General features: G+C 44.7%; 1 protein-coding gene across 1 annotated transcript in view; it reads left to right on the forward strand.

The window, feature by feature from the left end:
* The first annotated feature begins 10,391 nt into the window (after positions 1-10,391).
* The window catches only part of LOC137562401 (diacylglycerol kinase iota-like), a 267,404-nt gene continuing 260,307 nt past the window's right edge, over positions 10,392-17,488 (forward strand). The window contains exon 1 of the mRNA XM_068273742.1: positions 10,392-10,603. Within this exon, the coding sequence (XP_068129843.1) occupies positions 10,461-10,603 (143 nt within the window). The 5' untranslated portion in view covers positions 10,392-10,460. The remainder of the gene's footprint in view (positions 10,604-17,488) is intronic.

The raw sequence follows: 17,488 nt of genomic DNA on the forward strand, positions 1-17,488 counted from the left end.
AACAGACACTGGAAGAGGAGGCTGGAGCGGGGCTGCGGGCAATGAACTGGCACGGCGTCTATAGACGCCGCTGCCAGTTCATAAGGATAGAGTGGCCAGAGTCCCGAGGCCGGGACGTCCCGCTGCTGAAAGCGGGACGTTTCCCGGGACCTCATGCAGCCTGGGACAGCGGACCCCGAATCCGGGACGCGTCCCGGGCAATCCAGGACGTCTGGTCACTCTATAGGAACTAACTCAGGAGAAAAAGTTAATTGAATAGAGGCCTATTTGTCTGTTTCAAGAACAGCTATGATAAACCTAATGGCACTGTGATGAAACGCGGAAAAGCCGCTGTCTCTCAAGGCGAGGCGGCTGTTTCCGCGTCCAGCATGGCGTCACAACGCGGAAAAAACGCCGCATGCCGCTTAGGCAGAGCGGCGGAATCCGCATTGGAGGCGGCTCCCGCACTCAGTTCACTGGATACATTGCAAGACAGTACTGGTGTGGCTGGGACTGATAGTCCACCAAGATTCAGACTTACACGCGCGCGAGCACAGAGGCAGAGTTTAAATAGCTGTTAGAAGGGAGTCGGCTGACCAGCTGGGTCAGCTGACAAATTCCACTGCTCCCATTGGACCAGCAATTAGGGAGGTCCTGGAAAGGTCCTAGAGTATATATACTGCTGGTTGTTCACTTGCTCTTTGTCTGGCGTGCGATCACACACGTGGGAGCACCCAGATCCGTAGTCAGATCCGCAAGTGTGCCGGGACCAGCTGGAGCTGTAATCCTACACTTAGCTAGATTCTGTTGATAGCTAAAGTACTAGTTTGATTGTGATTATCTGTTATGACTTTTGCCTGCCTTGACTACCCTTCTGAACTCTGATCTTGTACCTCGTTATTTCTGATACTCTGTTGCCGAACCCCGGCTCGCTCCTAGACTCTGTTTCTGCCTCCTGATTTTGTACCCCGATATATCTGATACCCCGTTGCCGAACCCTGCCTGTACTTTGACTCTGCCTTTGTCTGCTGATCTTGTACTTTATCTGTCTGTGTGTTTACGACCTGGCTTGTCCGACCTCGAGAACCGACCTTACCGTTAGAGGCGGTTCCTCGCTCTGTTAGCGATCCTTCCTCCTGAGGGTCACTTTCAGATTTACCTTCCTACTGTCAGTCTGACTCCTCCCGTCTTGGAGAGCTCAGGTCTGCGGAAGGAATCTGTGCAGTACTCCTTGCTGCATTGAGGCCTTGTCCTCTAAGTGTTACTGTTACACCAAACACTACACTCTACTCAGGTGTACAGAGGTTAGTTGTATATCGGATTATCGGTGAGACTGCAGATCACTTATAATCTGGTATATATCTGTATTTCCGGTGATACTGCAGATCACCGGTAATCAGATACTCTCTGCGCCCACCGATCGTTACAGGCACCCACAAATCCTTTACCCAGTAACAGGTAACCAAAGATGGCGATAGATGACCAACTGGAACAGCAAGGGGCATGCACAGTTTGCAGGGCAAAGAACATGACTGGATAGTGTACTGGTTAAGGGCATCGCCTTTGACATGGGAGACCAGGGTTCAAATCCTGGCTACGGTCGGTAACTTTTCAGTAAGGAGTTCAAGGCAAGACTCCCTAACACTGCAGGGTGGCCTCTTGACTGCGACCCAGTGGCTGCAGCTCTTGAGTTCTTTGAGTCTGACAGGAGAAAAGTGTTATTGTCATGATCGCTGCTGCAGCAGGTGCTGCTGGCAGTAGTAGTGCTGCAGCTCAGGCAGTTCTGATCTCTTTCCATGCAAGCTGCATAGCTTTGTCTGCCTTTCCCTGCTATCAGCTTGTGACTGATTATCATTCACCTGTGTGGGAATGTGCATGTCTGCTCCCATTGGATGGCCTCAGTATAAAGATCTGCTTCCTGCAGGACTCCTCGGGTTATCATAGCTTCAGTTTAAGCCCGTCTTGCTGTTGCTTCGGCCCCAGATCGTGTTTCTTGTTCTAAAGATACTTTGCTGGTCTTGCATCATATATTGGTTCATTGCCAATATATATGCATACCAGCACGTTTATTATTTTCCTTGTATTCGTGTTACGTTGATACATCAGTGTCGCTGATGTATACGTACACGAACTGTTTATATCCTGTGTTCAGTTAGTCAGCTTTCCAGCACGTTTTGGTAGTTTGCGCGTATCGTGATCACCCATGCTGAGTTAGCTATCCTGCTCCTGGTTCTGTTTGTGGATTGCGTTCATCTCTGCGAAGAGATAACGAATCCTTCTGAATCCTGTTCTGTTCCGTTTGTGGATTGCGTTCATCTCTGCGAAGAGATAGCGAATCCTTCTGAGTCCATTTCCCTGTATTGCTCCAGTCCTAGTCAGTGTTCCTGCTTATGTCATATATCGGTTCATTGCCGATATATACATATGTTAGTCAGACGTTACAAATAGTTTCATTGATAGCTGTAATTGTAATACGCTAGGAAAACATACTTATTGTATTTTTGTCTGTGTTACGTTCATCTATCTTGATCCTGCTATTTCCTGACTCTCCTGTCCTGTCTTTGTGAGGCACGCCATCGCTGCAACGCATTGGCTGCCTCATTCCAGTCTGTCTTGTTGTGGACGCTTGCTGTCACTAAGTAGCGGCTAGCTAGCAAGCGTTCATTCTGTCTACCTGTCCTGATCTCCTCTGTTATGGTTTATGCGCTCAGCGCTACCTTGCACTGAGACGTTATCGCAAAAGTATTGTTTGTGGCTGTCGGATCTGCACCGGCTCTGTGCGCCACAATCTCCTATTGGAGTCAGTCCTCCCCTCCACTATACTAGGGATAGCCTGTTTCCGTGTGCTAATGTGTGTACCTCCTTCACGTCAGCTCATGCATTGCATGCTGACTGTGGAGAATACACCACCAAGCCTTACAGTTATACAAGTGTTCGGATTATGTACTTTGAGTAACTATAAGATAGCAATATGTGTGCTGTTTGCTGTAGTTAACACGATCTGGACACAGGTTCACTTTAAACCAAGAGTGTTGAACTCAAATATAAAGTGGGCTGAAATTGAACACTGGGATTAAGCTGAGAGCCAACCTCAATGTCTAGTGGCCACCTCATCCTTTATAAAGTCCCCTGGTGTCTCATGCCCCCTCCCTCCCCTATACAGTGCCTTGGTGTTTATTGGCCCGTCTCACTGCCCTATAAAGCTCCCTGGTGTCTAGTGGTCCTCCCTCTTCTATACAGTTTCCTGGAGTCTAATGACTATTGCCTCTCCATTACAGTTCCTTGGTGTCTAGCCCCCCCCCCCCGTACATTTGCCTGGTGTCTTATGGCTCCCCTCCCCTATACAGCTTCCTGATGTCTAATGCCTCCTCCCTCCCCGGTACAGTTCCCAGGTGTTTAGTGGTCCTCCACCCTCTCCTATACATTTTCCTGGTGTTTAGCAGTCTTTCCTTTCCCCCCTATACAGTTCCCTGGTGTCTAGTGCTTATGGCACATATTACATTTGGCTTTCCTGGTGATCTAGGGCTTCACCTTTGATATACCTTCCCTGGTGGTCTAGAGTGGGCCTAACACAATGCAAAGTGGGAAAAGCACTGAGGGGCCAAATTTATGGGGGCCGGAGTTTTACATGTATACTTAAAACGAAATCTGACAGCAGGCACCACAGGGAATTTGCTGACTGGCTGCAGTGGCGTACCTAGGGCATTTGACACCCGGTGCTGGGTATTAAAAGACCCCCCCCCCAAAAAAAAAGTGGGTGTGGCTATAACCTGCGGCGCGTGCTATGGGAAAATGGTGCCTGAAGCCCTGCACTGCAGACTCAAAGTCTCCAGAGCAGGGCTTCAGACGCGATTTTACTGTAGCCCTGCTCTGCCGCAGCTGTGGGCTGCTGCTGTCAGTGAACTGACACGGCGTCTATTAGACGCCGAAAGTCAGTTCACGCTGGGGGGTGCTTTAGGGGTGCTTGGAGAATGGCGCTGCCATTGCCCCAGTATAGTTGCCCCCAATATAGCTAGTATAGTTGCCCTTAGTGTAGGTAATATAGTTGCCCCCAGTATAGCTAGTACAGTTGCCCACAGTATAGCTAGTATAGTTGCCCCCAATGAAGTTAGTATAGTTGCCCCAGTATAGCTAGTATGGTCGCCCCCAGCCAGTATAGCTAGTATAGTTGCCCCCAGACAGTATAGCTAGTATAGTTGCCCCCAGCCAGTACAGTTAGTATAGTTGCCCCCAGCCAGTATAGCTAGTATAGTTGCCCCCAGCCAGGATAGCTGCCCCCAGTATAGCTAGTATAGTTGCCCCAGCCAGTATAGCTATATAGTTGCCCCCAGTATAGCTAGTATAGTTGCCCCCAGTATAGTTTCCCCCAGTATGGCTAGTATAGTTGCCCCCAGTATGGCTAGTATAGTTTCCCCCAGTAAGGTAGTATAGATGCCCCCAGTAAGCTAGTATAGTTGCCCCCAGTGTAGGTGCCCCCAGTATGGCTAGTATAGTTGCCCCCAGTATGGCTAGTATAGTTGCCCCCAGTAAGCTAGTATAGTTGCCCCCAGTATGGCTAGTATAGTTGCCCCAGTAAGGTAGTATAGATGCCCCCAGTAAGCTAGTATAGTTGCCCCCAGTGTACGTGCCCCCAGTATGGCTAGTATAGTTGCCCCCAGTATGGCTAGTATAGTTGCCCCCAGTATGGCTAGTATAGTTGCCCCCAGTAAGCTAGTATAGTTGCCCCCAGTATGGCTAGTATAGTTGCCCCAGTATGGCTAGTATAGTTGCCCCCAGTAAGCTAGTATAGTTGCCCCCAGTATGGCTAGTATAGTTGCCCCCAGTAAGGTAGTATAGATGCCCCCAGTAAGCTAGTATAGTTGCCCCCAGTGTAGGTGCCCCCAGTATGGCTAGTATAGTTGCCCCCAGTAAGCTAGTATAGTCGCCACCAGTATGGCTAGTATAGTTGCCCCCAGTATGGCTAGTATAGTTGCCCCCAGTAAGCTAATATAGTTGCCCCCAGTATGACTAGTATAGTTGCCCCCAGTAAGGTAGTATAGATGCCCCCAGTAAGCTAGTATAGTTGCCCCCAGTGTAGGTGCCCCCAGTATGGCTAGTATATTTGCCCCCAGTATGGCTAGTATAGTTGCCCCCAGTATGGCTAGTATAGTTGCCCCAACTGTAGGTGCCCCATGAGTGGGAAGCAGGGCTAGATGGAGGGGCTGTAGAGGGGTCCCTCACCCTCCTTCTGCCTCTCTCTCCCCTCTCCAGCATAGCGGCTAGTGTTGTCCGGATCATGAACGATTCGGATCTTTGATCCGAATCTATTTTGTGAGTCGAATCATCCGAATCATCAAAATGAGTGATTCGGATCGTAAAAGGGGCAGGGCCAGGAGCGACACGCCCCCCTCTCAGCGGGCAGCGGGGGTCCTGGAAGCAGAGCTGAGATGGATCGCTCTGTTGGATGGGAGGCAGCCTTGCAGGGACAGGTAGATGAGAGAGAGGGGACATGGGTGCCACTGCCAGATATATGTAGAGCAGTGTTTCTCAACATTTTATTAGTATGTACCCCTTTTAAAACCTTGTACTTAATACCAAGTACCCCCTAGCATAATAAACATAATCACAAGTACCCCTTGACAAATATATATTTGATCATAGTACATGATAATTGGTTCTAAACAATTTCCAAGCATTTACTATTGCTTTTAATTAGCTAAAACACTTATTTGGTGTTGTTTAAATAAGATTTATCATTTTCTAAAACTCTAAATTAGTTATTTCTGGTTAAGTATATCAAGCCCGAGTACCCCTTGGAATCATCAGAAGTACCCCCTGGGGTACGCGTACCACACGTTGAGAACCTAGGATGTAGAGCACACATACTGGCTGAAATGTGCTGCTCATTATAGGCTGTCTGTTCCGTAGTTGTGCACAGTGAACACATTGGAAGCTTTTGGCTCAGAAGCACAGCTCAGTAACTTTGCAGGCACTGTGATTGCAGGGCAATATGATCCTCCTGCACTGCTCTAAACAGCTGCACTTTACTTCTGGGAATGCTTTGGGGAATGCTTTCTTTCACTGTGCGACGTTTGCATTCAAAGTACACAGATGAACATATAGGCGAAATATATGTAAAGCATGATTGCAGCATGTGGGTATTGTGTGCAAGCAAACATTTCTGCTCTCTGCTCGTCCCTCCTCCCTTCTGTGTCCACTCTCTGCCCTCTGTCCATCTTCTCCCCTTCTCTGTGTGTCCACCCCCCTCCCCTTCTCCTGTCCACAGCAGGGAAAGACCTGTTCTGCTATTCATTTCACCCCCAAATGCTTCGGTAGTAAAATGATCCGAGATTCGGATCAAAGATCCGGATCTTTTCAATGATCCGATTCGAATCATCCGGATCATTGAAAAGATCCGAACTTCCCATCTCTAATAGCGGCTACAAGTGCGGGGCGGCCGGAGGCGTACAGATAATTACTCACCTAATCTCCGCGATCCAAGCGTCATGACGTTACAGGTCTCCGCCTCCAATGCCGCCCACTGTGCTTCCGCTAATCAGGATGCACAGTGGGCGGCATTGAAGACGGAGACCTGTAACGTCATGACGCTGCGCTCCACGCTTGGAACGCGGAAATCAGGTGAGTAATTGTCCATACGCCTCCGGCCGCCCCGCACTTGTCGCCGCTAATTTTTGGAGGGGGAGAGAGAGGCAGAAGGAGAGGTCCCAGGTGAGGGAGGGGGGGATATTTCCCCCCTCCCCACCACTGCCTCCACAGCCTCTCCGTCTAGCCCTGCTTCCCCCTCCTGCTGTGCTGCTGTGGGGGGTCGTGGCGACACCCCCCTGGGTGTCTGTCACCCGGTGCGCCCCGCCCCCCTGCGCTCTATGGTAGGGACGCCACTGACTGGCTGTAGGTTTGAGGAAAGTCACATGATCAGCAGTGCAGTCACTAGAAATGCAGAAGAGGGAAGGGGTGGGACTATTACCTCAGACAGCTGAAGCTGATTGGTTGGTCACTGTCATGGTTACCTTAACCATCTACAGCTATCTGGGCATCAGCAGCTAATACCACAATAAGAAGCACATCAGTAGTGTGTAGTAAGTATAGTCCATCTATGCAGTGCAAAGGCATTATATGAGATGTATCGTACTATAAACTATTAATAAGTAATACTATATAAGGTAATATATGCTAATGGGATATTATTTTATCTATATGGGATACATATACTAATAATGAAAATTAAAGTTAGAGAAACCGAGAGCCCAATATAGTGTAGTATGTTCAGCATAAATATAGTAAAGATAATTAGTGAGAACGGTATACTCACAAACGTGGGTTACCACAAAGGCAACCACTGTACATGTAGGTGAGGAGATTAGACCTGTCCTCACTCAGGATTAAGAAGTCGCTCTCTGTAGATCAGAAAAAGGGGTAGATCACCCCTCCACCAGGAGTGGACACTGTACAGCAAAAGGAGAACAGAGGCGCCAGCAGGGTAAAAGTGGATAAAACCTTTAAAATTTGCTTGGAGGAAGCGGTGGACTTACCTCCATAAAGCAGACACGAAAGACTGTCTGTATAATAGTAATCACATTTATTATATAGTACCCCAAAAATGCAATGCGTTTCGCAGGCCACGCCCGCTTCATCAGGCAATAAACGTGGGGACAAACTGTGGACAAGAGACAGTACATTTTGCTATAGTGAATTCTGTAATACAAGACATTGTATATCATACAGCTTATAGTGTATAAAAAACACGATGTGAGGATAATATAAAGCGTTGGATATAACAAAAAACAGTAGAGGGTAGAGACTAGTGTGCTAGTGTAAATGATGGGCCAGTCGGGGGTAGGGGCCATGGACCATCATTTACACTAGCACACTGCTTGCATGTGTCTGTTGTGCCCGGCGCATAAGCTTTGAGCAGTGGTCTGAAAGAGCGCAGGTTGTGCGCCAATGGGCACATGCACGGCGCACGCCAGCCCGTTATTAAATGGGCTTTGTGGCTAGTATGATCTAATGATATTACTAAAATATAAATTATTCATTATTAAAAACATACCCTTTTAATGAGGTTATATTATTATTATTTATGTATTTATAAAGAGCCATCATATTCCGTGGCACTGTACAAAGTAGGAAAACAAACAAGGGGTACATAATGATACAGACAATGATATACATCAAATATGGACACTGGTACAAAATGCAGAACAGGTGATTACAATGACAAATGTAACATGATGAATAAAATGTATAATAGAGTGTGAGCTATGAAATGTATAACAAATGCCAAGACACAAAAGGGGGAGAGAGCCCTGCCCTTGTGAGCTTACAATCTAAAGGTTACGATGGTGATGATACTAACAATAGTAATATGATAGTAATTTATGAGGTTTTACATGTAGTGATGAGCAGAAATTACACCCATGCGTAATTACGCATCGTAATCGTAATCGAGGGGGTTTTCAGCCGCGGTTCTGCGGCGTTTTAGGTCGGACTATAATGTTAATGAGAATTTTAAACTAAAAACCTCATTATAGGGAGACTTCAGATTCTCTATAAATGTTACCATTCGTAATTACGCATAATTTTGTGCTGACTTTGGTGGTGAATAGCAAAGTCCCCATACATGCTATTGCTACCAAAATTCCTACATATGTTAAGTAGAATAGTAAGTATAAGTTACAAAAAGAATTGTTCAAAAAGACCTTGTAGTTTTTGAGAGAATTGATTTTTAAAAATACCCAAAAAATGGTTTTTGAACTGTAATTTTTCTGGGTTTAAAAACCATTTTTCTTTGCATTTTTAAAATTGATTTTCTCAAAAACGACAAAATCTTTTTGAGCAATTCTTATTGTAACTTCTACCCACTATTCTTCTTAACATAGGTAGCAATTTTGGTAGGTATAGCGTGTATGGGGGCTTTGCAATTCACTGCCAAAGTCGGCACGAAATTACGTGTAAATTCATGCGTAATTACGAATGATAATACAAAGTCAATTGAATTAAGAATTTGTAATTACGTTTATGCGTAATTGCGTAAATTTACGCGTAATTTTGCATAATCGTAATTAGCAGATTACTTGCATTGCGGGAAATAATGTCTTTTTCCAACTGCAAAGTCACAATATCACCCTCTGTGCATAGAACTGTCAGTAACAAACATTCCGCAGAGATCGACCGGCAGAACTAAAGATGTCACCACCAGTGATAAATATCAGAATGTAAATCAGGGAGAGGAAAGATTTTACAATGGGCAAACACTGACTAAATCATCTATAGATAAATATTGTAAAAAGTAGGGATTATATGAAATAAATAAGACTTACAGGAATAAGAAAATAGATATGATATACATATTATATGAAGTGATATAGGCTAATAATTAAGTAAATAGATATTATATGAAGTAATATACTGTATGTTATCATGCTGATAAAGAAAAACATAGCTATAATATAAAGTAAATCAAGTAATATGTGCTATTAATACTGTAATATTGAGTTAATATGTGAAGAGATGAGGTATTATATGAAGTCATATGTGCTATGAATATGGTAAAGAATATGACTGATGATAGATAGATAGATAGATAGATAGATAGATAGATAGATAGATAGATAGATAGATAGAAAGATAGATAGATAGATAGATAGATAGAAAGATAGATAGATAGATAGATAGATAGATAGATAGATAGATAGATAGATAGATAGATAGATAGATAGATAGATAGCCTGGTGAGTTTAGGGTACAATATGTACATAGCTAGGATAGATAGATAGATAGATAGATAGATAGATAGATAGATAGATAGATAGATAGATAGCCTGGTGGGTTTAGGGTACAATATGTACATAGCTAGGATAGATAGATAGATAGATAGATAGATAGATAGATAGATAGATAGATAGATAGATAGATGAAAGAAAGAAAGAAAGATTGATGGATGGATGGATGGATATATAGGTAAACAGACAAATAGGAAAAAGGAAAAATACAGGACAGGAAAAATAAGAAAGAAAGAAAGAAAGAAAGAAAGAAAGAAAGAAAGAAAGAAAGAAAGAAAGAAAGAAAGAAAGAAAGAAAGAAAGAAAGAAAGATGGATAGATAGATAGATAGATAGATAGATAGATAGATAGATAGATAGATAGATATACTGACAGTATTAGTACAGGATTAGGGTATTCAATATAGAATAGAAAAGACAGACAGACAGACTGATAAATAGATAGACAGATAGAGGAATATGGTATATATCTATACAGAACTAGGGAGACAGGCTCAGCTGCTGGTGATGAGGCTGGAAGGGGCGGAGAAGCGCGGGGCGGTGCTGAAGCGGAGGCGGAGCCGGCGTACGGCGATTGGCCGGGGAGGAGTTTCCCACAATGCCCCGCTCCCCCCTCCTCCATGGATGCTGCCGCAGCGCCTCCTCCATTAGCAGCGGCTGGTGGGAGCGGATCGGTGACCCCCCGCTCAGCCCCGGCACAGACATGAACCCGCCGCTGGACGGAGCTCAGAGCGGCTGCCGGGGAGCCGAGGGAGGAGAGCCGGACACCGGGCACACCCGAGAGGGGGAGGAGTCTGTGGAGGACAAGCTCCGCCACCTGACCTTCCGGAAACAGGTGTCCTACAGGTGAGGGGACAGTGTGGTGTGCGACAGGCAGATGAGGGGACAGTGAGACATGTGACACAGGCAAGGGGACAGTGTGACAGGTGACACGGAAGAAGGTAACAGGTGATAAAGGTGAGGGAACAGTGTGACAGGTGACACAGATATTGGGAAGAGGTAACTGGTGATAAAGGTGAGGGGACAGTGTGACAGGTGACACGGAAGAAGGTAACAGGTGATAAAGGTGAGGGGACAGTGTGACATGTGACACAGGCAAGGGGACAGTGTGACAGGTGACACGGAAGAAGGTTACAGGTGAGAAAGGTGAGGGGACATTGTGACAGGTGACACGGAAGAAGGTAACAGGTGACAAAGGTGAGGGGACAGTGTGACAGGTGACACAGATAATGGAAGGGGGTAACTGGTGATAAAGGTGAGGGGACAGTGTGACAGGTGACAGATGTTGGAAGGTGGTAACTGGTGAAAAAGGTGAGGGGACAGTGTGACAGATGACACAGATATTGGAAGCGGGTAACTGGTGATAAAGGTGAGGGGACACTGTGACAGATGACAAAGATATTGGAAGGGGGTAACTGGTGACAAAGGTGAGGGGACTGTGTGACAGATGACACAGATAATGGAAGAGAGCAATAGATGACATACATGTAATGGAAAAGGGTGACAAGTGACATAACTGGGGAAAGGGGGGACAGAGTAATATATGACACACAGGTAAGGGGACAGAACGACATGTGACATAGAGTTGAGGGGACAGGGCATGTGACACATGTGAGGTGACATGTGACACAGGTCAGGGAACAGTGTGACAGGTTACATGGGTAAGGGAAGAGGGTGACAGGTGACACACAAATAGGGAAATGGAGGACAGAGTAATATATGATGCACGGATAAGGGGACAGGATGACATGTGACATACATGTAAAGAGACAGTGTGACATACAGGTGAGGGAACAGTGTGACATGTGACACAAGTGAGGTAACAGGTGACACAGATAAGGGAAGAGGGTGACAGGTGACACACAAGTGGGGAAAGAGGGGGACAGAGTAATATATGACATGCAGATGAGGGGACAAGATGACATGGGACAAACAGGTGAGGGAAGAGGGGGACAGTTGACACACCTGTGGGAGACAACATGATTTAGGACACCGAGGTGAGGTTGCACTGTGCTGTGTGAGTCACAGATGAAGGTATAGTTTGACATGTGATAAAAATGTGAGGGGACAGTGGAACAGGTGACACATAGGTGTGGTAGTGGGGTATGTTACACACAGGTGTAGTACAGTGTGACATGTGACACACAACAGTGTAGCATGTGTGAGTGGACATTGCTACACGATGAGAGGATATTGTGACGTGTGAGGACAGTGAAGTGTCACATCAGAGTAACATTACCTTGTGACATAGCACAGAGGGCACTGTGACTCAGTCATAAGTAGGGAACACTGTCAGATTTGATAAGTAGGGAGTCATACTCATCGAATATACAAATGAGCAGGAAATTGTCACATTTGCAGCTGTGAGGAGCGGCACTGTGACTGATGACATGCAGGTGTGATAATGCTACTAGATCCTATTTGTAGTGGCAGAGACATCACTTGAAAAGCGTTACATAACATGTTCCTGGGATGCATTTGCGTTGGACACTTGGCCAAGAACGCTGTCACAAACCGCATTAGAGATATAGAGACTTTCTGATACACATGAGGGGAATGTTGTGACACAGCATGCCATGTACACAAGAGACACCTCTCTTCACTGTTCACTTCTATGCTTGGCATAAATGTCACCTGTAACATGGAACTGTGATACATAAAATTTAGATGCTGGAGGCAGGGTCACATGGTACACACAGCTGGACAGGCAGTGACACATGGTTTGAATGGAGGTAACATTCTATGTACAGAAAAGACTTTGCCTTAGGTCTACACCCAGTGGTGACATGTATTATTGACTGATCTGTATAGCTGTTTTCTAGCAACGAGCCTTTGTGGCATACCTGCAGATTTTGGACAAAACACAGAAGTGACATTGTACCACTTGATGTTTTGAGAATAAATACATGTTTTTATGATGAAAAATGTCATAGCTGGAGATGTATTTGGCTTCGCAGCATGTTGGACTGATTAGGGTTATTTTTTAGCTCTCTGGAAGAAATTGTGTTTTGTGATGTTTTTAAACGGATTGAGTCTGGTGCTGATTCAAGTGCAGAGAAACAGAGTTACCTGTCTCCCAAATATGCCTGAGACCTGGATGGTAACTGCAGCGGGGGCAAATGACATCAACAGCCAAATAACATCTACAAAACTGTTTTGGTTGCTAGTGGAATATTTCTCGTTCTCTCTAACTTGTTTCTGTCCCTCAGACTTCAAGCTGACTTTATGAAATAGAGAAATAGACACTTCCTTATACTACACGAGGGCTGTTGACAGCTGTGTGAGAAAGTCCCTGTCAGATTTTCCGAGAGGGCTGTGGGGTGTTCCTGATGTCGCTGTAAAAAACGTTGAAATGGCATTCAGCTTGCTAAAGTCACCATTTATGTCTCTCTTATGTAATGAAGTCAGATTTGTGAAACAAGACATCAATGTAAGGATAGGTTTACTAAGGGTGCACAATTAGATCAGGACATAGTCCTCTGGGCGGCAGTTCTGGGCGGAGTGTTGTACAGATGTGTTCCTAAGCTACAGACTAGTGTAGTGTTCTGTTGCAATAGATGGGAAAAGGAGGGAGAATGCTTAGCAGATGAGGGAGGGTTAAAGGATACCCCAACTGAAATGTCACATAATGAGATAGACATGTGTATGTATAGTGCCTAGCACACAAATAACTATGCTGTGTTCCTTTTTTTATTTCTCTGCCTGAAAGAGTTAAATATAAGGTATGCAAGTGGCTGACTCAGTCCTGACTCAAACAGGAAGTGACTACAGTGTGACCCTCACTGATAAGAAATTCGAACTATAAAACACTTTCCTAGCAGAAAATGGTTTCTGAGAGCAAGAAAGAGGTAAAAAGGGGGAATTTCTTATCAGTGAGGGTCACACTGTAGTCACTTCCTGTCTGAGTCAGGACTGAGTCAGCCACTTACATACCTGATATTTAACTCTTTCAGGCAGAGAAATAAAAAAAAAGGAACACAGCATAGTTATTTGTGTGCTAGGCACTGTACATACACATGTCTATCTCATTATGTCACATTTCAGTTGGGGTATCCTTTAAGGAGGGGAATGAGACAATCCGGTACTCCAGATGTTATGGGGCGCATCAGGAAGGATGTACGCATGCTAGATTCTCGGCAGACACCCTGACTGGCTGCCTTGGCCGAGAAACCTCTAGTTTGTGTACAGGCCTTTAGTCACCCCATTATTCATTAGTTTGTGGCACTAATAAACTAAGCCTGAAGTAAGAGTTATTTGGTGGCCGCCATATTTATTTCCTTTTAAACAATACCAGTTGCCTGGCAGCCCTGCTTATCTCTTTGACTGCAGTAGTGTCTGAATCACACACCTGTAACAAGCATGCAGCTAATCTAGTCAGACTTCAGTCGAAACGTTTGTTCAGGGTCTACGGGTGTAAGCACAGTGGAGGCAGAGGATCATCAGGACACCCACGCAATCTGCATTGTTTAAAAGGAAATAAACATGTCAGCCTCCATATCTCTCTCAGTTCAGGTATGCTTTACATGGACCTTGTTCTTTCCTCATTAATTGGACTTTTAGATGAGCACAGCTACTGCCACACAACACTCCAACAGACAACCATTTTCTCTTGTTTTATCATCTGAGGATTTCAAATACATTTGTTTTAGTAAAGAGTACTTATACTCATTCTGCCAACTCACTTTGTTGGCAAATCAGCTGGGTATTTTTATAGAAATCAGTTAAAGTCTATGGGAAAAAGCATACTTAGCTAACAGAATTGATTTTTCTGTTGTGCTTCCTCCACGGGGTTTGGGAGTGTCATTGCTGCAGAAGTAGCATTCTGAACTACTGCACTTTAAGCATGGTGAGTGAGATGCTAATAATTCTGCGTTGATGAAATTTTATGCAAATTTGTTCAGCTTGTAAATGGAATCAAATGCAGGAGCTGCATACATTTGCATAACATTTGTATCAGCTCTGAATTGTTTAAATCTCATTGACCATCCCTACTCAGTGTATCTGCCTATTGCAACAGTGCCACATTGCCCTAATATGAGAAGCACAAATAAAACAAAGATTAAAAAAAACAAACATTGTTTCACAAATCTGCTTTTGGTATGTGTTTGAGAAAGTGACAGAGGCTCTTTAATTTTCTACAAACAACCAAAAGTTCAGTTTTCTGTCTGTCCAGCTGCTGTTTGTCATCTCTACTCTCTGGGTCATAGATGTGAAACCAGCAGAAAGCCAGCGCAGACTCAGAACACCTGATCTGCATACTTGGTTTGGGTTACTGATTCAACCGGAGGATCAGCACAATAGCCAGATATGCAATTTCTATAGGGGAGCCAGCAATGGATCCCTCCAAATTCATGAGTTTTTTTTTGTTAAAGTATAATTGTACTTACAGTACACATGCATCAAAAAAATTAATTTTGACCTCCTACCTAGGATACAAAAATCTGACCACTGTGCCCCGCCCCTCATTATACACTCTTAGCTGCATACCTTCCAACTTTTGGAGATTAGAAAGGACACTTTTTAGCACAAACATATCGGGGCAAAAGACACACTACCATCACGTCTCCTCTCACACCCACCTTCATGACCCCTCCAGTCATGCCTCCAGTACACCTTCAGTCACACCTTCATGTCCCTCCCAAGTAATGTCTTCACCACACCTCTAGTCATGCCTCAACTATGCCTCCAGCTATGCTACCACTGCACCTCCAGTCACACCTTTATGACCCTCCTAAGTGATGCCTTCACCACACCTCCAGCCATATGTCTACCACACCTCCAGCCATGCCACCACTGCACCTCCAGTCACACTTTCATGACCCTCACAAGTGATGCCTTCACCACACCTCCAGCCGCAACTTCATGACCTTCCCAAGTAATGCTTTCACCACACCTCCAGCCACACCTTCATGACCCTCCCAAGTAATGCCTTCACCACACCTCCAGCCACACCTTCATGACCCTCCCAAGTAATGCCTTCACCACACCTCCAGCCGCACCTTCATGACCCTCAAGTGATGCCTTCACCACACCTCCAGCCACACCTTCATGACCCTCCCAAGTAATGCCTTCACCACACCTCCAGCCACACCTTCATTACCCTCCCACCCTTCTCTTTTGGATGTATATTTAGCACAGTGTAACCCAGTGTCGGAATGGGAGCTGGAAAAGCTGAGGATATCTACTTGCTGGCCAAGCAGCAGTAATTAGGTGTTGTTGCTCACAGTGAATACTTGCTGCAGGTTTCTATTGGGAGTGATAACACAGGGTTACTGCTGCTTGGCCAGCAGGTAGATTTCCTCAGTTTTTCCACCTCCCAGTCCAAAACTGGTGTAACCATTTTTTTCAGTAGGGAAGATGCAGTGATTTATACAGGTGGATATTACACGAGGAATGAGGGACAGGAAGATCTCATTCCAATAGAGGGAGGATTGTTAGCTATGTAAGTTATAAATAAAGCTACGTATGTAAGTCATAATCAATAGTGATGTAATTTCCTGTCTACTCAAAGAAGCTGAGAGGTAAATTAGGGGGCAAGAAATTATACACACCTCACTGACCATCACTACTACTGGCCAGATCACTTTATCCTAGGGAGGAGGTTCATTTTTAGTTTTCTGATTGTATTTGCTTATGAAGTAGACTGTGCTTTATAGGAAGAGGATGTCTAGAAGTGACGCCACTGTTCCCTAATGAATGGATTAATATAAGTATCACTTGTTTACATCATGGGATTGATCCAAAACAAAATTTTGTGTGTAAAGTGTTGGTGTACTTATACTTAAGAGTGATTAAAATGTATGAAAAGGAGGGTCTAATCAATAATGCAATATACTTGTATTACTGATTTTGACTCTGTTTTAAAATACAAGCACATCACTTCTATTGATTACAAGAAGAAATCACAAGCACATGCACCATACTCAGTATTTGCTGTGGTGCTGATAATATCCGCATAGACATGATAAGGAGTAGAGAGGGGTCACTTACAGTGAGGGAGGGGAGGGAAATACTTTCAAAGCACATTTTTCAAGCAAGGATCAACACACACTGTAGCTTGTTTAATATCAGTATAGGTACAGTTTCAGCTTTAAAAAAAAAACTAATCAATAATGTAAGTATACTGAATTATTGATTATGGCTCCATCTTAAGACTTCTTAAACACTTGTAATGCCCCTCATCAGCCATAAATTTTAGGAATATGCTGCTTCACTCTCCTCCCCCACAAACTAGTGTTGTAAGACAGAACCAACTTGTTAAAAAAAGCAACATACCTTAAAGGGTATCTCCAACTTTCTTACAAAAATTGATAATGCATGTACTGTATATCATTGCTATTACAATCATTTTTCAGATTAAAGTAAAGAGGAAGTGGGCAAAAATGTTGTGAATTCAGCATATCCCCATGCACTAGGCTGTGTGTACACATCAGCAGACACAGCTGTTCCTTCCCTCCTTGTTAGTATAGCTGAGTAATCCCTGCCGGTAAGCTACAGTTTCCTGGAGCTTAACCCAGTTGCAGTGCCAGCCTCTACCTTTCTCCGCCCACCATGTGACATCAGACTGGAACCTGTGAGAGGGGAGGTGGGCGGGGCTAGATGTCACACTACAGTACAGAAAATAGCTAAAGAGTGCGGCAAGACATGCAGGGCAGTGCTGAACTAGTCGGCTCTAGCTCTGCTGTCTGACTCTTTTCTGCTGGCTCCAACAGCTGCATCTTATGACTTGTT

This window comes from Hyperolius riggenbachi, chromosome 3 (genome assembly GCF_040937935.1).
Source record: "Hyperolius riggenbachi isolate aHypRig1 chromosome 3, aHypRig1.pri, whole genome shotgun sequence".
In the NCBI taxonomy this organism is placed as follows: Eukaryota; Metazoa; Chordata; class Amphibia; order Anura; family Hyperoliidae; genus Hyperolius; species Hyperolius riggenbachi.